The 27,317-nt window shown below is 46.6% G+C and overlaps 1 protein-coding gene across 1 annotated transcript in view; it reads left to right on the top strand.

Annotated features, from left to right (window-relative positions):
• The window catches only part of LOC139262701 (1-phosphatidylinositol 4,5-bisphosphate phosphodiesterase beta-2-like), a 398,767-nt gene that overhangs the window by 84,487 nt on the left and 286,963 nt on the right, over window positions 1–27,317 (top strand). Inside the window, exons 18-19 of the mRNA XM_070877853.1 lie at window positions 845–969; window positions 2,458–2,612. Of these exons, the coding sequence (XP_070733954.1) occupies window positions 845–969; window positions 2,458–2,612 (280 nt within the window). The remainder of the gene's footprint in view (window positions 1–844; window positions 970–2,457; window positions 2,613–27,317) is intronic.

The raw sequence follows: 27,317 nt of genomic DNA, 5'->3' as shown, positions 1-27,317 counted from the left end.
CATCCACTGGTTATCCCTTGTCCACTCTGCTAGTTACATCCTCAAAAAATTCCAGAAGATTTGTCAAGCATGATTTCCCTTTCATAAATCCATGCTGACTTGGTCCGATCCTGTCACTGCTTTCCAAATGCACTGCTATTTCATCCTTAATGATTGATTCCAACATTTTCCCCACTACTGATGTCAGGCTAACCGGTCTATAATTACCCGCTTTTTCTCTCTCTCTCCTTTTTTAAAAAGTGGTGTTACATTAGCTACCCTCCAGTCCATAGGAACGGATCCCGAGTCGATAGACTGTTGGAAAATGATCACCAATGCATACACTATTTCTAGGGCCACTTCCTTAAGTACTCTGGGATGCAAACTATCAGACCCCGGGGATTTATCGGCCTTCAATCCCATCAATTTCCCTAACACAATTTCCCGCCTAAGAAAGGAAGAGAGGCAGGCAGTCGGGTTGAACAACCCCCTCGGCCGCCCGCTGCCTGGACCGGCTGATGGCCCCATTGGCCATGCCCAGGAGCAGTCTGCAGCTCTACAAATCTGTGAGCATACTCACCGATGCGTATATTACAGCCACCTTAGCTCTTTATGAAGCCTGAATCCGTGCAGGAGTGGGGAAGGCAGGCCAACCCATCCCTCACCTGTCCCCTTCTGCTCCTCATTGTGTCCTTTCTGTTTAAACAATGGTCAGTGCTCCCCTGAAGAAGCCTCCCATCCTCCCCCCAACCTCTACATCTACCTTCACCAGCAGAGATTGGGGCCTTCTCTCCATGGGCCTGTAGAATTCATTGCCGCTGCATGGCACCTCACAGGTCTCTGAGTTCCTATACACCCCCCACAGGTACAACAAGAGACAAATGAGTCGCATTTACCCCAAGGGGACGAGAGTGGACTCCTCGAACTACATGCCCCTTGCCTTCTGGAACGCTGGCTGTCAGATGGTTGCTCTCAACTTCCAGACCGCAGGTGAGTTGCGGAGCTGGGATTGGACTCGGCGACACTGGGTCCTCGACCAGTAAGGAGATTAACCCTAGAGGTTAGCGAGAGCTTAACAACAACCTGTATTAATATCGCGCCTTTAACGTAGGAAAACGTCGCAAGGCGCTTCGCAGGAGCTTTAGCAGACAAAACCTAACCGAGCCCCATAAGGAGATATTGGGACTGGTGAGCGAATGCTTGGTCAAAGAGGTCGCTTTTAAGGAGCGTCTTCAAGGAGGAAAGAGAGGCGGAGAGGTTTAGGGAGGGAGTTCCAGAGTTTAGGCCCTCGGTTGCTGAAGGCACGGCCGCCAATGGCGGGGCGATGGAAATTGGGGTTACGCAAGAGGCCAGAGTTGGAGGAGCACAGAGATCTCGGAAGGTTGTAGGGCTGGAGAATTAATTATTTAATTAGAAATTAATAAAACTGAGTGGATTAATGAGAGAGATAAATAAATTAATGAGAGGTTGTAGGTTAACGAGCCAGTTAATTAGAGATTAATCGGAGGAAAGTGATTAACAAAAGAGATTAGTGAGAGAGGTATTATTAGCAAAAGGATGGTGATGAACAAAACTGTTAACTAAAGATTAATGAAAGGTATTAATGAGCGATTACTGAGGGAGCAGGAGAGATTAATTTGGGGAATGAGACTGACCAAAATATCACGACAATGGATTAAATAGAGGTAGCAATAGATTGATATATTTTAGAGATTAACAAAAGGATTAATTTAAAATTAGTGCGAGATTAAGAAGAGGGTTAACGAATTTGCGAGTAACAAGAGGATTAATGCGAGAAAGTTTGCACATTGGTCGATTAAATTGACACAGTAAGATTAGTCCATGTATTTTCATCACATTATCAATATACCTGAGGAGGTCGGGTCTGTGGGGACTAGGGTGCATCACAAGTTCAATCCGGAAAGCCCAGAGGCAGGACGTTAGCATTTAAGAGAACATCACCTAACCGGGAGATATCAGCAGCATGGTGACTGACATTTCAATGGTTGCATTGATACTTAGCTCATCTCACTCCCTGTACATTTATACAACTTGGTGCAAACATGGGTCTTCATACTGACCCTGGGCCTCTGATACCGACCCTGGGCCTCTGATACCGACCCTGGGCCTCTGATACCGACCCTGGGCCTCTGATACCGACCCTGGGCCTCTGATACCGACCCTGGGCCTCTGATACCGACCCTGGGCCTCTGATACCGACCCTGGGCCTCTGATACCGACCCTGGGCCTCTGATACCGACCCTGGGCCTCTGATACCGACCCTGGGCCTCTGATACCGACCCTGGGCCTCTGATACCGACCCTGGGCCTGATACAGGAACCTCTGATATTGATTCTGTCTGTGTTCCATCAGTTAATATGTTGACTAACCCAGAGACTCCCATGTTCAATGTGTTAGACCCCCAGGAGCCATTCTGTGACTAAGATCTGATGATCCTCTTCTCTTACTTCCCTTCAGACCTCCCCATGCAGTTGAACACTTCGCTGTTTGAGTTCAATGGCCAGAGCGGCTATCTCCTGAAGCACGATCTGCTGCGCCGTGGGGATAAGATGTTTAACCCTTTCACCAATGATCGGATCGATGTCGTTGTGTCGAACACACTCTCCATCTTGGTAACGTTTGCACTTGACTGCAATTGAATCCACTCCAGAGCTGATGGATTCACCTATAACTCACATGTGGGCTACAGGGTGTGAAAGGGCCCGCTCTTCAAACAAAATCCATTCTGCAAAACCATATTCCCTTTTTCACAACAACAGGAGAATATCATTATTGCTATCATCAGATCAGTCGCTTGGTGACACGCTGTGATTTACTGACACCTCCCTGCGGTGATCCTTCGTTCATTCATGAATGTGGTGTCCCGTTCACTGTGTACCATGGACAAATGGTGGTACATGTCCCTTTCACATGCTGTCATTCTGGACCTTGCAGTGAAGACAATCAAATCTGCAGTTTGTCATGCTTTTACATTACCCTGTGTCCCAGATGTTTGTTACATTACCCTGTGTCCCAGCTGTTTGATACATTACCTCCGTCCCAGCTGCTTGTTGCATTACCCACTGTCCCAGCTGTTTGTTACATTACCCGCTGTCACAGCTGTTTGTTACATTACGCTGTGTCACAGCTGTTTGTTGCATTACCCAGTCTCCCAGCTGTTTCTTACATGACCCTGTGTCCCAGCTGTTTGTTACATTACCCTCCTCCCAGTCGTTTGTGTCATTACCCCCTGTCCCAGCTGTTTGTTACATTAACCCCTGTCCCAGCTTTTTGTTACATTACCCTGTGTCCCAGCTGTTTGATACATTACCTCCGTCCCAGCTGCTTGTTGCATTACCCACTGTCCCAGCTGTTTGTTACATGACCCGCTGTCACAGCTGTTTGTTACATTACCGCTGTGTCACAGCTGTTTGTTGCATTACCCAGTCTCCCAGCTGTTTCTTACATGACCCTGTGTCCCAGCTGTTTGTTACATTACCCTCCTCCCAGTCGTTTGTCACATTAGCCCCTGTCCCAGCTGTTTGTTACATTACCCTGTGTCCCAGCTGTTTGTTACATTACCCCCTGTCCCAGATGTTTGCAACATTAGCCCTTGTCCCAGCTGTTTGTTACATTACCCCCTGTCCCAGCTGTTTGTTACATTACCCCCTGTCCCAGCTGTTTGTTACATTACCCCCTGTCCCAGATGTTTGTTACATTACCCCCTGTCCCAGATGTTTGTTATATTACCCCCTGTCCCAGCTGTTTGTTACATTATCCTGTGTCCCAGCTGTTTGTTACATTACTCCCTGTCCCAGCTGTTTGTAACATTAGCCCCTATCCCAGCTGTTTGTAACATTGGCCCCTGTCCCAGCTGTTTGTTACATTACTCCGTTTCCCAGCTGTTTGTTACATTCCCCTGTGTCCCAGCTGCTTTTACATTACCCTTTGTCCCAGATGTTTGTTACATTACCCTGTGTCCCAGCTGTGTGTAACATTGGCCCCTGTCCCAGCTGTTTGTTACATTACTCCCTTTCCCAGCTGTTTGTAACATTAGCCCCTATCCCAGCTGTTTGTAACATTGGCCCCTGTCCCAGCTGTTTGTTACATTACTCCGTTTCCCAGCTGTTTGTTACATTCCCCTGTGTCCCAGCTGCTTTTACATTACCCTGTGTCCCAGATGTGTGTTACATTACCCTGTGTCCCAGCTGTTTTTTTTACATTAGCCCCTGTCCCAGCTGTTTGTTATATTACCCTGTCACAGTTCTTTGTTACATTACCCACTGTCCAAGCTGTTTGATACATTAGCCCCTGTTCCAGCTGTTTGTTACATTATCCTGTGTCCCAGCTGTTTGCTACATTACCCCCTGTCCCAGCTCTTTGTTACATTACCCTGCATCCCAGCTGTTTGTTACATTACCCCCTGTCCCAGCAGTTTGTTACATTACGCCCTGTCCCAGCTGTTTGTTGCATTACCCTGTGTCCCAGCTGTTTTTTTACTTTGGCGCCTGTCCCAGCTGTTTGTTACATTGCCCTGTCACAGTTCTTTGTTACATTACCCCCTGTCCCAGCTGTTTGACACATTACCCACTGTCCAAGCTGTTTGATACATTAGCCCCTGTCCCAGCTGTTTGTTACATTATCCTGTGTCCCAGCTGTTTGTTACATTACCCCCTGTCCCAGCTGTTTGTTACATTACACTGCGTCCCAGCTTTTTGTTACATTACTCCCTGTCCCAGCTGTTTGTTACATTCCCCTGTGTCCCAGTTGTTTGTTAAATTACCCCTGTCCCAGCTGCTTTTACATTACCCTGTGTCCCAGATGTGTGTTACATTACCCTGTGACCCAGCTGTTTATTACATTACTCTGTGTCCCAGCTGTTTGTTACATTACCTCTTGTCCCAGCTGTTTGTTACATTACCGTGTGTCCCAGCTGTTTGATACATTACCTCCGTCCCAGCTGCTTTGTGCATTAACCACTGTCCCAGCTGTTTGTTACATTACCCGCTGTCACAGCTGTTTGTTACATTACGCTGTGTCACAGCTGTTTGTTGCATTACCCAGTCTCCCAGTTGTTTCTTACATGACCCTGTGTCCCAGCTGTTTGTGACATTACCCTCCTCCCAGTCGTTTGTCACATTAGCCCCTGTCCCAGCTGTTTGTTACATTACCCACAGTCCCAGCTGTTTGTTACATTACCCCCTGTCCCAGCTTTTTGTCACATTACCCCCTATCCCAGCTGATGCTTCATTACCCCCTGTCCCAGCTCTTTGTTACATTACCCTGTGTCCCAGCTGTTTGTTACATTACTCCCTGTCCCAGCTGTTTGTTACATTAGCCCCTGTCCCAGCTGTTTGTTACATTACCCCCTGTCCCAGCTGTTTGTTACATTACCCTGTGTCCCAGCTATTTGCTACATTACCCCATTTCAAAGCTGTTTGTTACATTACCCTGTGTCCCACCAGTTTGTTACATTACACTGTATGCCAGCTGTTTGTTACATTACCCCCAGTCCCAGCTGTTTGTTACATTCCCCTGTGTCCCAGCTGTTTGTTACATTACACTGCGTCCCAGCTGTTTGTTACATTACCCCCTATCCCAGCTGTTTGTTACATTACTCCCTGTCCCAGCTGTTTGTTACATTCCCCTGTGTCCCAGTTATTTGTTAAATTACACCCTGTCCCAGCTGCTTTTACATTACCCTGTGTCCCAGATGTTTGTTACATTACACTGTGTCCCAGATGTTTGTTACATTACTCCCTGTCCCAGCTGTTTGTTACATTACCCTGTGTCCCAGCTGTTTGTTACATTACCCTGTGTCCCAGCTGTTTGTTAAATTACCCCCTGTCCCAGCTGCTTTTACATTACCCTGTGTACCAGACGTTTGTGACATTACCCTGTGACCCAGATGTGTGTTACATTACCCTGTGACCCAGCTGTTTATTACATTACTCTGTGTCCCAGCTGTTTGTTACATTACCTCTTGTCCCAGCTATTTGGTACATTACCCCCTGTCACAGTTCTTTGTTACATTACCACCTGTCCCAGCTGTTTGTTACATTATCCTGTGTCCCAGCTGTTTGTTACATTACCCCCTGTCCCAGCTGTTTGTTACATTACACTGCGTCCCAGCTTTTTGTTACATTACTCCCTGTCCCAGCTGTTTGTTACATTCCCCTGTGTCCCAGTTGTTTGTTAAATTACCCCTGTCCCAGCTGCTTTTACATTACCCTGTGTCCCAGATGTGTGTTACATTACCCTGTGACCCAGCTGTTTATTACATTACTCTGTGTCCCAGCTGTTTGTTACATTACCTCTTGTCCCAGCTGTTTGTTACATTACCGTGTGTCCCAGCTGTTTGATACATTACCTCCGTCCCAGCTGCTTTGTGCATTAACCACTGTCCCAGCTGTTTGTTACATTACCCGCTGTCACAGCTGTTTGTTACATTACGCTGTGTCACAGCTGTTTGTTGCATTACCCAGTCTCCCAGTTGTTTCTTACATGACCCTGTGTCCCAGCTGTTTGTGACATTACCCTCCTCCCAGTCGTTTGTCACATTAGCCCCTGTCCCAGCTGTTTGTTACATTACCCACAGTCCCAGCTGTTTGTTACATTACCCCCTGTCCCAGCTTTTTGTCACATTACCCCCTATCCCAGCTGATGCTTCATTACCCCCTGTCCCAGCTCTTTGTTACATTACCCTGTGTCCCAGCTGTTTGTTACATTACTCCCTGTCCCAGCTGTTTGTTACATTAGCCCCTGTCCCAGCTGTTTGTTACATTACCCCCTGTCCCAGCTGTTTGTTACATTACCCTGTGTCCCAGCTATTTGCTACATTACCCCATTTCAAAGCTGTTTGTTACATTACCCTGTGTCCCACCAGTTTGTTACATTACACTGTATGCCAGCTGTTTGTTACATTACCCCCAGTCCCAGCTGTTTGTTACATTCCCCTGTGTCCCAGCTGTTTGTTACATTACACTGCGTCCCAGCTGTTTGTTACATTACCCCCTATCCCAGCTGTTTGTTACATTACTCCCTGTCCCAGCTGTTTGTTACATTCCCCTGTGTCCCAGTTATTTGTTAAATTACACCCTGTCCCAGCTGCTTTTACATTACCCTGTGTCCCAGATGTTTGTTACATTACACTGTGTCCCAGATGTTTGTTACATTACTCCCTGTCCCAGCTGTTTGTTACATTACCCTGTGTCCCAGCTGTTTGTTACATTACCCTGTGTCCCAGCTGTTTGTTAAATTACCCCCTGTCCCAGCTGCTTTTACATTACCCTGTGTACCAGACGTTTGTGACATTACCCTGTGACCCAGATGTGTGTTACATTACCCTGTGACCCAGCTGTTTATTACATTACTCTGTGTCCCAGCTGTTTGTTACATTACCTCTTGTCCCAGCTATTTGGTACATTACCCCCTGTCACAGTTCTTTGTTACATTACCACCTGTCCCAGCTGTTTGACACATTACCCACTGTCCAAGCTGTTTGATACATTAGCCCCTGTCCCAGCTGTTTGTTACATTATCCTGTGTCCCAGCTGTTTGTTACATTACTCCCTGTCCCAGCTGTTTGTTACATTACTCCCTGTCCCAGCTGTTTGTTACATTCCCCTGTGTCCCAGCTGTTTGTTACATTACCCTCCTCCTAGCCGTTTGTCACATTAGCCGCTGTCCCAGCTGTTTGCTACATTACCCCCTGTCCCAGCTGTTTGTTGCATTACCCCCATCCCAGCTGTTTGTTACATTACCCCCTGTCCCAGCTCTTTGTTACATTACCCCCTGTCACAGTTCTTTGTTACATTAGCCCCTGTCCCAGCAGTTTGTTATATTACCCCTTGTCCCAGCTGTTTGTTACATTACTCCGTATCCCAGCTGTTTTTTTCCATTACCCTGTGTCCCAGCTGTTTGTTACATTAACCTCTGTCACAGTTCTTTGTTACATTACCCCCTGTTCCAGCTGTTTGATACATTACCCCATGTCCCAGCTGTTTGTTACATTACCCTGTGTCCCAGCTGTTTGTTACATTACTCTGTGTGCCAGCTGTTTGTTACATTAGCCTCTGTCCCAGCTCTTTCTTACATTATCCTGTGTCCCAGCTGTTTGTTACATTACCCCCTGTCCCAGCTGTGTGTTACATTACACTGCGTCCCAGCTGTTTGTTACACTCCCCTGTGTCCCAGCTGTTTGATAAATTGCCCCCTGTCCCAGCTGCTTTTACATGACCCTGTGTCCCAGATGTTTGTTATATTACCCTGTGACCCAGCTGTTTGTTACATTACCCCCTGTCCCAGCTGTTTGTTACATTACTCCCTGTCCCAGCTGTTTTTTCCATTACCCTGTGTCTACTCTGTTACATTACACTCTGTCACAGTTCTTTGTTACATTACCCCCTGTCACACCTGTTTGATACATTAGCCCCTGCCCCAGCTGTTTGTTACATTACCCCCTGTCCCAGCTGTTTGTTACATTACCCTGTGTCCCAGCTGTTTGATACATTACCTCTTGTCCAGCTGTTTGGTACATGACCCCCTGTCCCAGCTGTTTATTACATTACCCCCTGTCCCAGCTGTTTGTTACATTACTCCCTGTCCCAGCTGTTTTTTCCATTACCCTGTGTCTCCTCTGTTTGTTACATTACACTCTGTCACAGTTCTTTGTTACATTACCCCCTGTCACACCTGTTTGATAGATTAGCCCCTGTCCCAGCTGTATGTTACATTACCCTGTGTCCCAGCTGTTTGTTACATTACTCTGTGTGCCAGCTGTTTGTTACATTAGCCTCTGTCCCAGCTCTTTCTTACATTATCCTGTGTCCCAGCTGTTTGTTACATTACCCCCTGTCCCAGTTGTGTGTTACATTACACTGCATCCCAGCTGTTTGTTACACTCCCCTGTGTCCCAGCTGTTTGTTAAATTGCCCCCTGTCCCAGCTGCTTTTACATGACCCTGTGTCCCAGATGTTTGTTATATTACCCTGTGACCCAGCTGTTTGTTACATTACCCCCTGTCCCAGCTGTTTGTTACATTACTCCCTGTCCCAGCTGTTTTTTCCATTACCCTGTGTCTACTCTGTTACATTACACTCTGTCACAGTTCTTTGTTACATTACCCCCTGTCACACCTGTTTGATACATTAGCCCCTGTCCCAGCTGTTTGTTACATTACCCCATGTCCCAGCTGTTTGATACATTACCCAGTTTCCAAGCTGTTTGTTACATTACTCGGTGTGCCAGCTGTTTGTTACATTAGCCCCTGTCCCAGCTGTGTTACATTATCCTGTGTCTCAGTTGTTTGTTACATTACCCCCATCCAAGCTGTTTGTTACATTACCCCCTGTCCCAGATGTTTGTTACATTACGCTGCGTCCCAGCTGTTTGTTACATTACCCCCTGTCCCAGCTGTTTGTTACATTACACTGTGTCCCAGCTGTTTGTTACATCACTCCCTGTCCCAGCTGTTTGTTACATTATCCTGTGTCCCAGCTGTTTGTTACATTACCCTGTGTCCCAGCTGTTTGTTAAATTACCCCCTGTCCCAGCTGCTTTTACATTACCCTGTGTACCAGACGTTTGTGACATTACCCTGTGACCCAGATGTTTATTGCATTACTCTGTGTCCCAGCTGTTTGTTACATTACCTCTTGTCCCAGCTGTTTGTTACATGACCCCCCTGTCCCAGCTGTTTTATTACATGACCCCCTGTCCCAGCTGTTTTATTACATTACCCCCTGTCCCAGATGTTTGTTATATTACCCCCTGTCCTACCAGTTTGTTCCATAACCCCCTGTCCCAGCTGTTTGTTACATTAACCCCTGTCCCAGCAGTTTGTTACATTACCCCTTGTCCCAGCTGTTAGTTACATTACCCACTGTCCCAGCTGTTTGTTACATTACACTGCATCCCAGCTGTTTGTTAAATTACCCCCTGTCCCAGCTGCTTTTACATTACCCTGTGTACCAGACATTTGTGACATTACCCTGTGACCCAGCTGTTTGTTACATTACACTCTGTCACAGTTCTTTGTTACATTACCCCCTGTCACACCTGATTGATAGATTAGCCCCTGTCCCACCTGTTTGTTACATTATCCTGTGTCCCAGCTGTTTGTTACATAACCCCATGTCCCAGCTGTTTGTTACATTACCCCTGTCCCAGCTGTATGTTACATTACCCTGTGTCCTAGCTGTTTGATACATTACCTCCGTCCCAGCTGCTTGTTGCATTACCCACTGTCCCAGCTTTTTGTTACATTAGCCCCTGTCCCAGCTGTTTGTTACATTACCCACAGTCCCAGCTGTTTGTTGCATTACCCCCTCTCCCAGCTTTTTGTTACATTACCCCCGTCCCAGCTGTTTGCTACATTACCCCATTTCAAAGCTGTTTGTTACATTACCCTGTGTCCCAGCAGTTTGTTACATTACTCTGTATACCAGCTGTTTGTTACATTAGCCCCTGTCCCAGCTGTGTTACATTATCCTATGTCCCAGCTGTTTGTTACATTACCCCCTGTCCCAGCTGTTTGTTACATTACACTGTGTCCCAGCTGTTTGTTACATTACCCCCTGTCCCAGCTGTTTGTTACATTATCCTGTGTCCCAGCTGTTTGTTTACATTACCCTGTGTCCCAGCTGTTTGTTAAATTACCCCCTGTCCCAGCTGCTTTTACGTTACCCTGTGTACCAGGCGTTTGTGACATTACCCTGTGACCCAGCTGTTTGTTACATTACCTCTTGTCCCAGCTGTTTGTTACATGACCCCCTGTCCCAGCTGTTTTATTACATTACCCCCTGTCCCAGATGTTTGTTATATTACCCCCTGTCCTACCAGTTTGTTCCATAACCCCCTGTCCCAGCTGTTTGTTACATTACCCCCTGTCCCAGCTGTTTGTTACATTACCCCCTGTCCCAGGTGTTTGTTATATTACCCCCTGTCCCAGCTGTTTTTACATTACTCCCTGTCCCAGCTGTTTTTTCCATTACCCTGTGTCTCCTCTGTTTGTTACATTACACTCTGTCACAGTTCTTTGTTACATTACCCCCTGTCACACCTGATTGATAGATTAGCCCCTGTCCCACCTGTTTGTTACATTATCCTGTGTCCCAGCTGTTTGTTACATTACCCCTGTCCCAGCTGTATGTTACATACCCTGTGTCCCAGCTGTTTGATACATTACCTCCGTCCCAGCTGCTTGTTGCATTACCCACTGTCCCAGCTTTTTGTTACATTAGCCCCTGTCCCAGCTGTTTGTTACATTACCCACAGTCCCAGCTGTTTGTTGCATTACCCCCTCTCCCAGCTTTTTGTTACATTACCCCCTGTCCCAGCTGTTTGCTACATTACCCCCTGTCTCAGCTGTTTTATTACATTACCCCCTGTCCCAGATGTTTGTTATATTACCCCCTGTCCTACCAGTTTGTACCATAACCCCCTGTCCCAGCTGTTTGTTACATTAGCCCCTGTCCCAGCAGTTTGTTACATTACCCCTTGTCCCAGCTGTTTGTTACATTACCCACTGTCCCAGCTGTTTGTTACATTACACTGCATCCCAGCTGTTTGTTACATTACCCCCTGTCCCAGCAGTTTGTTACATTACCCACTGTCCCAGCTATTTGTTGCATTACCCTGTGTCCCAGCTGTTTTTTTACATTAGCCCCTGTCCCAGCTGTTTGTAATATTACCCTGTGTCCCAGCTGTTTGTTACATTACCCCCTGTCCTAGCTGTTTGTTACATTGCAATGCGTACCAGTTGTTTGTTAAATTACCCGCTATCCCAGCTGCTTTTACCTTGCCCTGTGACCCAGCTGTTTGTTACATTACCCCCTGTCACAGCTGTTTGATACATTAGCCCCTGTCCCAGCTGTTTGTTACATTATCCTGTGTCCCAGCTGTTTATTACATTACCCCCTGTCCCAGCTGTTTGTTACATTACCCCCTGTCCCAGCTGTTTGTTACATTACCCTGTGTCCCAGCTGTTTGATACATTACCTCTTGTCCAGCTGTTTGGTACATGACCCCCTGTCCCAGCTGTTTATTACATTACCCCCTGTCCCAGCTGTTTGTTACATTACTCCCTGTCCCAGCTGTTTTTTCCATTACCCTGTGTCTCCTCTGTTTGTTACATTACACTCTGTCACAGTTCTTTGTTACATTACCCCCTGTCACACCTGTTTGATAGATTAGCCCCTGTCCCAGCTGTATGTTACATTACCCTGTGTCCCAGCTGTTTGTTACATTACCCCCTGTCCCAGCTGTGTGTTACATTACACTGCGTCCCAGCTGTTTGTTACACTCCCCTGTGTCCCAGCTGTTTGTTAAATTGCCCCCTGTCCCAGCTGCTTTTACATGACCCTGTGTCCCAGATGTTTGTTATATTACCCTGTGACCCCCTGTCCCAGCTGTTTGTTACATTACTCCCTGTCCCAGCTGTTTTTTCCATTACCCTGTGTCTACTCTGTTACATTACACTCTGTCACAGTTCTTTGTTACATTACCCCCTGTCACACCTGTTTGATACATTAGCCCCTGTCCCAGCTGTTTGTTACATTACCCCATGTCCCAGCTGTTTGATACATTACCCAGTTTCCAAGCTGTTTGTTACATTACTCGGTGTGCCAGCTGTTTGTTACATTAGCCCCTGTCCCAGCTGTGTTACATTATCCTGTGTCTCAGCTGTTTGTTACATTACCCCCATCCAAGCTGTTTGTTACATTACCCCCTGTCCCAGATGTTTGTTACATTACGCTGCGTCCCAGCTGTTTGTTACATTACCCCCTGTCCCAGCTGTTTGTTACATTACACTGTGTCCCAGCTGTTTGTTACATTACTCCCTGTCCCAGCTGTTTGTTACATTATCCTGTGTCCCAGCTGTTTGTTACATTACCCTGTGTCCCAGCTGTTTGTTAAATTACCCCCTGTCCCAGCTGCTTTTACATTACCCTGTGTACCAGACGTTTGTGACATTACCCTGTGACCCAGATGTTTATTGCATTACTCTGTGTCCCAGCTGTTTGTTACATTACCTCTTGTCCCAGCTGTTTGTTACATGACCCCCCTGTCCCAGCTGTTTTATTACATGACCCCCTGTCCCAGCTGTTTTATTACATTACCCCCTGTCCCAGATGTTTGTTATATTACCCCCTGTCCTACCAGTTTGTTCCATAACCCCCTGTCCCAGCTGTTTGTTACATTAACCCCTGTCCCAGCAGTTTGTTACATTACCCCTTGTCCCAGCTGTTAGTTACATTACCCACTGTCCCAGCTGTTTGTTACATTATCCTGTGTCCCAGCTGTTTATTACATTACCCCCTGTCCCAGCTGTTTGTTACATTACCCCCTGTCCCAGCTGTTTGTTACATTACCCTGTGTCCCAGCTGTTTGATACATTACCTCTTGTCCAGCTGTTTGGTACATGACCCCCTGTCCCAGCTGTTTATTACATTACCCCCTGTCCCAGCTGTTTGTTACATTACTCCCTGTCCCAGCTGTTTTTTCCATTACCCTGTGTCTCCTCTGTTTGTTACATTACACTCTGTCACAGTTCTTTGTTACATTACCCCCTGTCACACCTGTTTGATAGATTAGCCCCTGTCCCAGCTGTATGTTACATTACCCTGTGTCCCAGCTGTTTGTTACATTACCCCCTGTCCCAGCTGTGTGTTACATTACACTGCGTCCCAGCTGTTTGTTACACTCCCCTGTGTCCCAGCTGTTTGTTAAATTGCCCCCTGTCCCAGCTGCTTTTACATGACCCTGTGTCCCAGATGTTTGTTATATTACCCTGTGACCCCCTGTCCCAGCTGTTTGTTACATTACTCCCTGTCCCAGCTGTTTTTTCCATTACCCTGTGTCTACTCTGTTACATTACACTCTGTCACAGTTCTTTGTTACATTACCCCCTGTCACACCTGTTTGATACATTAGCCCCTGTCCCAGCTGTTTGTTACATTACCCCATGTCCCAGCTGTTTGATACATTACCCAGTTTCCAAGCTGTTTGTTACATTACTCGGTGTGCCAGCTGTTTGTTACATTAGCCCCTGTCCCAGCTGTGTTACATTATCCTGTGTCTCAGCTGTTTGTTACATTACCCCCATCCAAGCTGTTTGTTACATTACCCCCTGTCCCAGATGTTTGTTACATTACGCTGCGTCCCAGCTGTTTGTTACATTACCCCCTGTCCCAGCTGTTTGTTACATTACACTGTGTCCCAGCTGTTTGTTACATTACTCCCTGTCCCAGCTGTTTGTTACATTATCCTGTGTCCCAGCTGTTTGTTACATTACCCTGTGTCCCAGCTGTTTGTTAAATTACCCCCTGTCCCAGCTGCTTTTACATTACCCTGTGTACCAGACGTTTGTGACATTACCCTGTGACCCAGATGTTTATTGCATTACTCTGTGTCCCAGCTGTTTGTTACATTACCTCTTGTCCCAGCTGTTTGTTACATGACCCCCTGTCCCAGCTGTTTTATTACATGACCCCCTGTCCCAGCTGTTTTATTACATTACCCCCTGTCCCAGATGTTTGTTATATTACCCCCTGTCCTACCAGTTTGTTCCATAACCCCCTGTCCCAGCTGTTTGTTACATTAACCCCTGTCCCAGCAGTTTGTTACATTACCCCTTGTCCCAGCTGTTAGTTACATTACCCACTGTCCCAGCTGTTTGTTACATTACACTGCATCCCAGCTGTTTGTTAAATTACCCCCTGTCCCAGCTGCTTTTACATTACCCTGTGTACCAGACATTTGTGACATTACCCTGTGACCCAGCTGTTTGTTACATTACACTCTGTCACAGTTCTTTGTTACATTACCCCCTGTCACACCTGATTGATAGATTAGCCCCTGTCCCACCTGTTTGTTACATTATCCTGTGTCCCAGCTGTTTGTTACATAACCCCATGTCCCAGCTGTTTGTTACATTACCCCTGTCCCAGCTGTATGTTACATTACCCTGTGTCCCAGCTGTTTGATACATTACCTCCGTCCCAGCTGCTTGTTGCATTACCCACTGTCCCAGCTTTTTGTTACATTAGCCCCTGTCCCAGCTGTTTGTTACATTACCCACAGTCCCAGCTGTTTGTTGCATTACCCCCTCTCCCAGCTTTTTGTTACATTACCCCCGTCCCAGCTGTTTGCTACATTACCCCATTTCAAAGCTGTTTGTTACATTACCCTGTGTCCCAGCAGTTTGTTACATTACTCTGTATACCAGCTGTTTGTTACATTAGCCCCTGTCCCAGCTGTGTTACATTATCCTATGTCCCAGCTGTTTGTTACATTACCCCCTGTCCCAGATGTTTGTTACATTACACTGTGTCCCAGCTGTTTGTTACATTACCCCCTGTCCCAGCTGTTTGTTACATTATCCTGTGTCCCAGCTGTTTGTTTACATTACCCTGTGTCCCAGCTGTTTGTTACATTATCCTGTGTCCCAGCTGTTTGTTTACATTACCCTGTGTCCCAGCTGTTTGTTAAATTACCCCCTGTCCCAGCTGCTTTTACGTTACCCTGTGTACCAGGCGTTTGTGACATTACCCTGTGACCCAGCTGTTTGTTACATTACCTCTTGTCCCAGCTGTTTGTTACATGACCCCCTGTCCCAGCTGTTTTATTACATTACCCCCTGTCCCAGATGTTTGTTATATTACCCCCTGTCCTACCAGTTTGTTCCATAACCCCCTGTCCCAGCTGTTTTTACATTACTCCCTGTCCCAGCTGTTTTTTCCATTACCCTGTGTCTCCTCTGTTTGTTACATTACACTCTGTCACAGTTCTTTGTTACATTACCCCCTGTCACACCTGATTGATAGATTAGCCCCTGTCCCACCTGTTTGTTACATTATCCTGTGTCCCAGCTGTTTGTTACATAACCCCATGTCCCAGCTGTTTGTTACATTACCCCTGTCCCAGCTGTATGTTACATACCCTGTGTCCCAGCTGTTTGATACATTACCTCCGTCCCAGCTGCTTGTTGCATTACCCACTGTCCCAGCTTTTTGTTACATTAGCCCCTGTCCCAGCTGTTTGTTACATTACCCACAGTCCCAGCTGTTTGTTGCATTACCCCCTCTCCCAGCTTTTTGTTACATTACCCCCTGTCCCAGCTGTTTGCTACATTACCCCCTGTCTCAGCTGTTTTATTACATTACCCCCTGTCCCAGATGTTTGTTATATTACCCCCTGTCCTACCAGTTTGTTCCATAACCCCCTGTCCCAGCTGTTTGTTACATTAACCCCTGTCCCAGCTGTTTGTTACATTACCCACTGTCCCAGCTGTTTGTTACATTACACTGCATCCCAGCTGTTTGTTACATTACCCCCTGTCCCAGCAGTTTGTTACATTACCCACTGTCCCAGCTATTTGTTGCATTACCCTGTGTCCCAGCTGTTTTTTTACATTAGCCCCTGTCCCAGCTGTTTGTAATATTACCCTGTGTCCCAGCTGTTTGTTACATTACCCCCTGTCCCAGCTGTTTGTTACATTACACTGCGTACCAGTTGTTTGTTAAATTACCCGCTATCCCAGCTGCTTTTACCTTGCCCTGTGACCCAGCTGTTTGTTACATTACCCTGTGACCCAGCTGTTTGTTACATTACCCTGTGACCCAGCTGTTTGTTACATTACCCCCTGTCACAGCTGTTTGATACATTAGCCCCTGTCCCAGCTGTTTGTTACATTATCCTGTGTCCCAGCTGTTTATTACATTACCCCCTGTCCCAGCTGTTTGTTACATTACCCCCTGTCCCAGCTGTTTGTTACATTACCCTGTGTCCCAGCTGTTTGATACATTACCTCCGTCCCAGCTGCTTGTTGCATTACCCACTGTCCCAGCTGTTTGTTACATTACCCGCTGTCACAGCTGTATGTTACATTACGCTGTGTCACAGCTGTTTGTTGCATTACCCCCTCTCCCAGCTGTTTGTTACATTACCCCCTGTCCCAGATGTTTGTTACATTACCCCCTGTCCCAGCTGTTTGTTACATTCCCCTGTGTCCGTTGTTTGTTAAATTACCCCCTGTCCCAGCTGCTTTTACATTACCCTGTGTCCCAGATGTTTGTTACATTACCCTGTGTCCCAGCTGCTTGTTACATTACCTCTTGTCCAGCTGTTTGGTACATGACCCCCTGTCCCAGCTGTTTATTACATTACCCCCTGTCCCAGCTGTTTGTTACATTACTCCCTGTCCCAGCTGTTTTTTCCATTACCCTGTGTCTCCTCTGTTTGTTACATTACACTCTGTCACAGTTCTTTGTTACATTACCCCCTGTCACACCTGTTTGATAGATTAGCCCCTGTCCCAGCTGTATGTTACATTACCCTGTGTCCCAGCTGTTTGTTACATTACTCTGTGTGCCAGCTGTTTGTTACATTAGCCTCTGTCCCAGCTCTTTCTTACATTATCCTGTGTCCCAGCTGTTTGTTACATTACCCCCTGTCCCAGTTGTGTGTTACATTACACTGCGTCCCAGCTGTTTGTTACACTCCCCTGTGTCCCAGCTGTTTGTTAAATTGCCCCCTGTCCCAGCTGCTTTTACATGACCCTGTGTCCCAGATGTTTGTTATATTACCCTGTGACCCAGCTGTTTGTTACATTACCCCCTGTCCCAGCTGTTTGTTACATTACTCCCTGTCCCAGCTGTTTTTTCCATTACCCTGTGTCTACTCTGTTACATTACACTCTGTCACAGTTCTTTGTTACATTACCCCCTGTCACACCTGTTTGATACATTAGCCCCTGTCCCAGCTGTTTGTTACATTACCCCATGTCCCAGCTGTTTGATACATTACCCAGTTTCCAAGCTGTTTGTTACATTACTCGGTGTGCCAGCTGTTTGTTACATTAGCCCCTGTCCCAGCTGTGTTACATTATCCTGTGTCTCAGCTGTTTGTTACATTACCCCCATCCAAGCTGTTTGTTACATTACCCCCTGTCCCAGATGTTTGTTACATTACGCTGCGTCCCAGCTGTTTGTTACATTACCCCCTGTCCCAGCTGTTTGTTACATTACACTGTGTCCCAGCTGTTTGTTACATTACTCCCTGTCCCAGCTGTTTGTTACATTATCCTGTGTCCCAGCTGTTTGTTACATTACCCTGTGTACCAGACGTTTGTGACATTACCCTGTGACCCAGATGTTTATTGCATTACTCTGTGTCCCAGCTGTTTGTTACATTACCTCTTGTCCCAGCTGTTTGTTACATGACCCCCTGTCCCAGCTGTTTTATTACATGACCCCCTGTCCCAGCTGTTTTATTACATTACCCCCTGTCCCAGATGTTTGTTATATTACCCCCTGTCCTACCAGTTTGTTCCATAACCCCCTGTCCCAGCTGTTTGTTACATTAACCCCTGTCCCAGCAGTTTGTTACATTACCCCTTGTCCCAGCTGTTAGTTACATTACCCACTGTCCCAGCTGTTTGTTACATTACACTGCATCCCAGCTGTTTGTTAAATTACCCCCTGTCCCAGCTGCTTTTACATTACCCTGTGTACCAGACATTTGTGACATTACCCTGTGACCCAGCTGTTTGTTACATTACACTCTGTCACAGTTCTTTGTTACATTACCCCCTGTCACACCTGATTGATAGATTAGCCCCTGTCCCACCTGTTTGTTACATTATCCTGTGTCCCAGCTGTTTGTTACATAACCCCATGTCCCAGCTGTTTGTTACATTACCCCTGTCCCAGCTGTATGTTACATTACCCTGTGTCCCAGCTGTTTGATACATTACCTCCGTCCCAGCTGCTTGTTGCATTACCCACTGTCCCAGCTTTTTGTTACATTAGCCCCTGTCCCAGCTGTTTGTTACATTACCCACAGTCCCAGCTGTTTGTTGCATTACCCCCTCTCCCAGCTTTTTGTTACATTACCCCCGTCCCAGCTGTTTGCTACATTACCCCATTTCAAAGCTGTTTGTTACATTACCCTGTGTCCCAGCAGTTTGTTACATTACTCTGTATACCAGCTGTTTGTTACATTAGCCCCTGTCCCAGCTGTGTTACATTATCCTATGTCCCAGCTGTTTGTTACATTACCCCCTGTCCCAGATGTTTGTTACATTACACTGTGTCCCAGCTGTTTGTTACATTACCCCCTGTCCCAGCTGTTTGTTACATTATCCTGTGTCCCAGCTGTTTGTTTACATTACCCTGTGTCCCAGCTGTTTGTTAAATTACCCCCTGTCCCAGCTGCTTTTACGTTACCCTGTGTACCAGGCGTTTGTGACATTACCCTGTGACCCAGCTGTTTGTTACATTACCTCTTGTCCCAGCTGTTTGTTACATGACCCCCTGTCCCAGCTGTTTTATTACATTACCCCCTGTCCCAGATGTTTGTTATATTACCCCCTGTCCTACCAGTTTGTTCCATAACCCCCTGTCCCAGCTGTTTGTTACATTACCCCCTGTCCCAGCTGTTTGTTACATTACCCCCTGTCCCAGGTGTTTGTTATATTACCCCCTGTCCCAGCTGTTTTTACATTACTCCCTGTCCCAGCTGTTTTTTCCATTACCCTGTGTCTCCTCTGTCTGTTACATTACACTCTGTCACAGTTCTTTGTTACATTACCCCCTGTCACACCTGATTGATAGATTAGCCCCTGTCCCACCTGTTTGTTACATTATCCTGTGTCCCAGCTGTTTGTTACATTACCCCTGTCCCAGCTGTATGTTACATACCCTGTGTCCCAGCTGTTTGATACATTACCTCCGTCCCAGCTGCTTGTTGCATTACCCACTGTCCCAGCTTTTTGTTACATTAGCCCCTGTCCCAGCTGTTTGTTACATTACCCACAGTCCCAGCTGTTTGTTGCATTACCCCCTCTCCCAGCTTTTTGTTACATTACCCCCTGTCCCAGCTGTTTGCTACATTACCCCCTGTCTCAGCTGTTTTATTACATTACCCCCTGTCCCAGATGTTTGTTATATTACCCCCTGTCCTACCAGTTTGTACCATAACCCCCTGTCCCAGCTGTTTGTTACATTAGCCCCTGTCCCAGCAGTTTGTTACATTACCCCTTGTCCCAGCTGTTTGTTACATTACCCACTGTCCCAGCTGTTTGTTACATTACACTGCATCCCAGCTGTTTGTTACATTACCCCCTGTCCCAGCAGTTTGTTACATTACCCACTGTCCCAGCTATTTGTTGCATTACCCTGTGTCCCAGCTGTTTTTTTACATTAGCCCCTGTCCCAGCTGTTTGTAATATTACCCTGTGTCCCAGCTGTTTGTTACATTACCCCCTGTCCTAGCTGTTTGTTACATTGCAATGCGTACCAGTTGTTTGTTAAATTACCCGCTATCCCAGCTGCTTTTACCTTGCCCTGTGACCCAGCTGTTTGTTACATTACCCCCTGTCACAGCTGTTTGATACATTAGCCCCTGTCCCAGCTGTTTGTTACATTATCCTGTGTCCCAGCTGTTTATTACATTACCCCCTGTCCCAGCTGTTTGTTACATTACCCCCTGTCCCAGCTGTTTGTTACATTACCCTGTGTCCCAGCTGTTTGATACATTACCTCTTGTCCAGCTGTTTGGTACATGACCCCCTGTCCCAGCTGTTTATTACATTACCCCCTGTCCCAGCTGTTTGTTACATTACTCCCTGTCCCAGCTGTTTTTTCCATTACCCTGTGTCTCCTCTGTTTGTTACATTACACTCTGTCACAGTTCTTTGTTACATTACCCCCTGTCACACCTGTTTGATAGATTAGCCCCTGTCCCAGCTGTATGTTACATTACCCTGTGTCCCAGCTGTTTGTTACATTACCCCCTGTCCCAGCTGTGTGTTACATTACACTGCGTCCCAGCTGTTTGTTACACTCCCCTGTGTCCCAGCTGTTTGTTAAATTGCCCCCTGTCCCAGCTGCTTTTACATGACCCTGTGTCCCAGATGTTTGTTATATTACCCTGTGACCCCCTGTCCCAGCTGTTTGTTACATTACTCCCTGTCCCAGCTGTTTTTTCCATTACCCTGTGTCTACTCTGTTACATTACACTCTGTCACAGTTCTTTGTTACATTACCCCCTGTCACACCTGTTTGATACATTAGCCCCTGTCCCAGCTGTTTGTTACATTACCCCATGTCCCAGCTGTTTGATACATTACCCAGTTTCCAAGCTGTTTGTTACATTACTCGGTGTGCCAGCTGTTTGTTACATTAGCCCCTGTCCCAGCTGTGTTACATTATCCTGTGTCTCAGCTGTTTGTTACATTACCCCCATCCAAGCTGTTTGTTACATTACCCCCTGTCCCAGATGTTTGTTACATTACGCTGCGTCCCAGCTGTTTGTTACATTACCCCCTGTCCCAGCTGTTTGTTACATTACACTGTGTCCCAGCTGTTTGTTACATTACTCCCTGTCCCAGCTGTTTGTTACATTATCCTGTGTCCCAGCTGTTTGTTACATTACCCTGTGTACCAGACGTTTGTGACATTACCCTGTGACCCAGATGTTTATTGCATTACTCTGTGTCCCAGCTGTTTGTTACATTACCTCTTGTCCCAGCTGTTTGTTACATGACCCCCCTGTCCCAGCTGTTTTATTACATGACCCCCTGTCCCAGCTGTTTTATTACATTACCCCCTGTCCCAGATGTTTGTTATATTACCCCCTGTCCTACCAGTTTGTTCCATAACCCCCTGTCCCAGCTGTTTGTTACATTAACCCCTGTCCCAGCAGTTTGTTACATTACCCCTTGTCCCAGCTGTTAGTTACATTACCCACTGTCCCAGCTGTTTGTTACATTACACTGCATCCCAGCTGTTTGTTAAATTACCCCCTGTCCCAGCTGCTTTTACATTACCCTGTGTACCAGACATTTGTGACATTACCCTGTGACCCAGCTGTTTGTTACATTACACTCTGTCACAGTTCTTTGTTACATTACCCCCTGTCACACCTGATTGATAGATTAGCCCCTGTCCCACCTGTTTGTTACATTATCCTGTGTCCCAGCTGTTTGTTACATAACCCCATGTCCCAGCTGTTTGTTACATTACCCCTGTCCCAGCTGTATGTTACATTACCCTGTGTCCCAGCTGTTTGATACATTACCTCCGTCCCAGCTGCTTGTTGCATTACCCACTGTCCCAGCTTTTTGTTACATTAGCCCCTGTCCCAGCTGTTTGTTACATTACCCACAGTCCCAGCTGTTTGTTGCATTACCCCCTCTCCCAGCTTTTTGTTACATTACCCCCGTCCCAGCTGTTTGCTACATTACCCCATTTCAAAGCTGTTTGTTACATTACCCTGTGTCCCAGCAGTTTGTTACATTACTCTGTATACCAGCTGTTTGTTACATTAGCCCCTGTCCCAGCTGTGTTACATTATCCTATGTCCCAGCTGTTTGTTACATTACCCCCTGTCCCAGATGTTTGTTACATTACACTGTGTCCCAGCTGTTTGTTACATTACCCCCTGTCCCAGCTGTTTGTTACATTATCCTGTGTCCCAGCTGTTTGTTTACATTACCCTGTGTCCCAGCTGTTTGTTAAATTACCCCCTGTCCCAGCTGCTTTTACGTTACCCTGTGTACCAGGCGTTTGTGACATTACCCTGTGACCCAGCTGTTTGTTACATTACCTCTTGTCCCAGCTGTTTGTTACATGACCCCCTGTCCCAGCTGTTTTATTACATTACCCCCTGTCCCAGATGTTTGTTATATTACCCCCTGTCCTACCAGTTTGTTCCATAACCCCCTGTCCCAGCTGTTTGTTACATTACCCCCTGTCCCAGCTGTTTGTTACATTACCCCCTGTCCCAGGTGTTTGTTATATTACCCCCTGTCCCAGCTGTTTTTACATTACTCCCTGTCCCAGCTGTTTTTTCCATTACCCTGTGTCTCCTCTGTTTGTTACATTACACTCTGTCACAGTTCTTTGTTACATTACCCCCTGTCACACCTGATTGATAGATTAGCCCCTGTCCCACCTGTTTGTTACATTATCCTGTGTCCCAGCTGTTTGTTACATTACCCCTGTCCCAGCTGTATGTTACATACCCTGTGTCCCAGCTGTTTGATACATTACCTCCGTCCCAGCTGCTTGTTGCATTACCCACTGTCCCAGCTTTTTGTTACATTAGCCCCTGTCCCAGCTGTTTGTTACATTACCCACAGTCCCAGCTGTTTGTTGCATTACCCCCTCTCCCAGCTTTTTGTTACATTACCCCCTGTCCCAGCTGTTTGCTACATTACCCCCTGTCTCAGCTGTTTTATTACATTACCCCCTGTCCCAGATGTTTGTTATATTACCCCCTGTCCTACCAGTTTGTACCATAACCCCCTGTCCCAGCTGTTTGTTACATTAGCCCCTGTCCCAGCAGTTTGTTACATTACACTGCATCCCAGCTGTTTGTTACATTACCCCCTGTCCCAGCAGTTTGTTACATTACCCACTGTCCCAGCTATTTGTTGCATTACCCTGTGTCCCAGCTGTTTTTTTACATTAGCCCCTGTCCCAGCTGTTTGTAATATTACCCTGTGTCCCAGCTGTTTGTTACATTACCCCCTGTCCTAGCTGTTTGTTACATTGCAATGCGTACCAGTTGTTTGTTAAATTACCCGCTATCCCAGCTGCTTTTACCTTGCCCTGTGACCCAGCTGTTTGTTACATTACCCCCTGTCACAGCTGTTTGATACATTAGCCCCTGTCCCAGCTGTTTGTTACATTATCCTGTGTCCCAGCTGTTTATTACATTACCCCCTGTCCCAGCTGTTTGTTACATTACCCCCTGTCCCAGCTGTTTGTTACATTACCCTGTGTCCCAGCTGTTTGATACATTACCTCTTGTCCAGCTGTTTGGTACATGACCCCCTGTCCCAGCTGTTTATTACATTACCCCCTGTCCCAGCTGTTTGTTACATTACTCCCTGTCCCAGCTGTTTTTTCCATTACCCTGTGTCTCCTCTGTTTGTTACATTACACTCTGTCACAGTTCTTTGTTACATTACCCCCTGTCACACCTGTTTGATAGATTAGCCCCTGTCCCAGCTGTATGTTACATTACCCTGTGTCCCAGCTGTTTGTTACATTACCCCCTGTCCCAGCTGTGTGTTACATTACACTGCGTCCCAGCTGTTTGTTACACTCCCCTGTGTCCCAGCTGTTTGTTAAATTGCCCCCTGTCCCAGCTGCTTTTACATGAATCTGTGTCCCAGATGTTTGTTATATTACCCTGTGACCCCCTGTCCCAGCTGTTTGTTACATTACTCCCTGTCCCAGCTGTTTTTTCCATTACCCTGTGTCTACTCTGTTACATTACACTCTGTCACAGTTCTTTGTTACATTACCCCCTGTCACACCTGTTTGATACATTAGCCCCTGTCCCAGCTGTTTGTTACATTACCCCATGTCCCAGCTGTTTGATACATTACCCAGTTTCCAAGCTGTTTGTTACATTACTCGGTGTGCCAGCTGTTTGTTACATTAGCCCCTGTCCCAGCTGTGTTACATTATCCTGTGTCTCAGCTGTTTGTTACATTACCCCCATCCAAGCTGTTTGTTACATTACCCCCTGTCCCAGATGTTTGTTACATTACGCTGCGTCCCAGCTGTTTGTTACATTACCCCCTGTCCCAGCTGTTTGTTACATTACACTGTGTCCCAGCTGTTTGTTACATTACTCCCTGTCCCAGCTGTTTGTTACATTATCCTGTGTCCCAGCTGTTTGTTACATTACCCTGTGTCCCAGCTGTTTGTTAAATTACCCCCTGTCCCAGCTGCTTTTACATTACCCTGTGTACCAGACGTTTGTGACATTACCCTGTGACCCAGATGTTTATTGCATTACTCTGTGTCCCAGCTGTTTGTTACATTACCTCTTGTCCCAGCTGTTTGTTACATGACCCCCTGTCCCAGCTGTTTTATTACATGACCCCCTGTCCCAGCTGTTTTATTACATTACCCCCTGTCCCAGATGTTTGTTATATTACCCCCTGTCCTACCAGTTTGTTCCATAACCCCCTGTCCCGGCTGTTTGTTACATTAACCCCTGTCCCAGCAGTTTGTTACATTACCCCTTGTCCCAGCTGTTAGTTACATTACCCACTGTCCCAGCTGTTTGTTACATTACACTGCATCCCAGCTGTTTGTTAAATTACCCCCTGTCCCAGCTGCTTTTACATTACCCTGTGTACCAGACATTTGTGACATTACCCTGTGACTCAGCTGTTTGTTACATTACACTCTGTCACAGTTCTTTGTTACATTACCCCCTGTCACACCTGATTGATAGATTAGCCCCTGTCCCACCTGTTTGTTACATTATCCTGTGTCCCAGCTGTTTGTTACATAACCCCATGTCCCAGCTGTTTGTTACATTACCCCTGTCCCAGCTGTATGTTACATTACCCTGTGTCCCAGCTGTTTGATACATTACCTCCGTCCCAGCTGCTTGTTGCATTACCCACTGTCCCAGCTTTTTGTTACATTAGCCCCTGTCCCAGCTGTTTGTTACATTACCCACAGTCCCAGCTGTTTGTTGCATTACCCCCTCTCCCAGCTTTTTGTTACATTACCCCCGTCCCAGCTGTTTGCTACATTACCCCATTTCAAAGCTGTTTGTTACATTACCCTGTGTCCCAGCAGTTTGTTACATTACTCTGTATACCAGCTGTTTGTTACATTAGCCCCTGTCCCAGCTGTGTTACATTATCCTATGTCCCAGCTGTTTGTTACATTACCCCCTGTCCCAGATGTTTGTTACATTACACTGTGTCCCAGCTGTTTGTTACATTACCCCCTGTCCCAGCTGTTTGTTACATTATCCTGTGTCCCAGCTGTTTGTTTACATTACCCTGTGTCCCAGCTGTTTGTTACATTATCCTGTGTCCCAGCTGTTTGTTTACATTACCCTGTGTCCCAGCTGTTTGTTAAATTACCCCCTGTCCCAGCTGCTTTTACGTTACCCTGTGTACCAGGCGTTTGTGACATTACCCTGTGACCCAGCTGTTTGTTACATTACCTCTTGTCCCAGCTGTTTGTTACATGACCCCCTGTCCCAGCTGTTTTATTACATTACCCCCTGTCCCAGATGTTTGTTATATTACCCCCTGTCCTACCAGTTTGTTCCATAACCCCCTGTCCCAGCTGTTTTTACATTACTCCCTGTCCCAGCTGTTTTTTCCATTACCCTGTGTCTCCTCTGTTTGTTACATTACACTCTGTCACAGTTCTTTGTTACATTACCCCCTGTCACACCTGATTGATAGATTAGCCCCTGTCCCACCTGTTTGTTACATTATCCTGTGTCCCAGCTGTTTGTTACATAACCCCATGTCCCAGCTGTTTGTTACATTACCCCTGTCCCAGCTGTATGTTACATACCCTGTGTCCCAGCTGTTTGATACATTACCTCCGTCCCAGCTGCTTGTTGCATTACCCACTGTCCCAGCTTTTTGTTACATTAGCCCCTGTCCCAGCTGTTTGTTACATTACCCACAGTCCCAGCTGTTTGTTGCATTACCCCCTCTCCCAGCTTTTTGTTACATTACCCCCTGTCCCAGCTGTTTGCTACATTACCCCCTGTCTCAGCTGTTTTATTACATTACCCCCGTCCCAGATGTTTGTTATATTACCCCCTGTCCTACCAGTTTGTTCCATAACCCCCTGTCCCAGCTGTTTGTTACATTAACCCCTGTCCCAGCTGTTTGTTACATTACCCACTGTCCCAGCTGTTTGTTACATTACACTGCATCCCAGCTGTTTGTTACATTACCCCCTGTCCCAGCAGTTTGTTACATTACCCACTGTCCCAGCTATTTGTTGCATTACCCTGTGTCCCAGCTGTTTTTTTACATTAGCCCCTGTCCCAGCTGTTTGTAATATTACCCTGTGTCCCAGCTGTTTGTTACATTACCCCCTGTCCCAGCTGTTTGTTACATTACACTGCGTACCAGTTGTTTGTTAAATTACCCGCTATCCCAGCTGCTTTTACCTTGCCCTGTGACCCAGCTGTTTGTTGCATTACCCTGTGTCCCAGCTGTTTGATACATTACCCCCTGTCCCAGCTGTTTGTTACATTACCCCCTGTCCCAGCTGTTTGTTACATTACCCTGTGTCCCAGCTGTTTGATACATTACCTCCGTCCCAGCTGCTTGTTGCATTACCCACTGTCCCAGCTGTTTGTTACATTACCCGCTGTCACAGCTGTATGTTACATTACGCTGTGTCACAGCTGTTTGTTGCATTACCCCCATCCCAGCTGTTTGTTACATTACCCCCTGTCCCAGATGTTTGTTACATTACCCCCTGTCCCAGCTGTTTGTTACATTCCCCTGTGTCCGTTGTTTGTTAAATTACCCCCTGTCC

This window comes from Pristiophorus japonicus, chromosome 4 (assembly GCF_044704955.1).
Source record: "Pristiophorus japonicus isolate sPriJap1 chromosome 4, sPriJap1.hap1, whole genome shotgun sequence".
Classification (NCBI taxonomy): domain Eukaryota; kingdom Metazoa; phylum Chordata; class Chondrichthyes; family Pristiophoridae; genus Pristiophorus; species Pristiophorus japonicus.
This window is presented reverse-complemented; position numbering and strand designations above follow the sequence as displayed.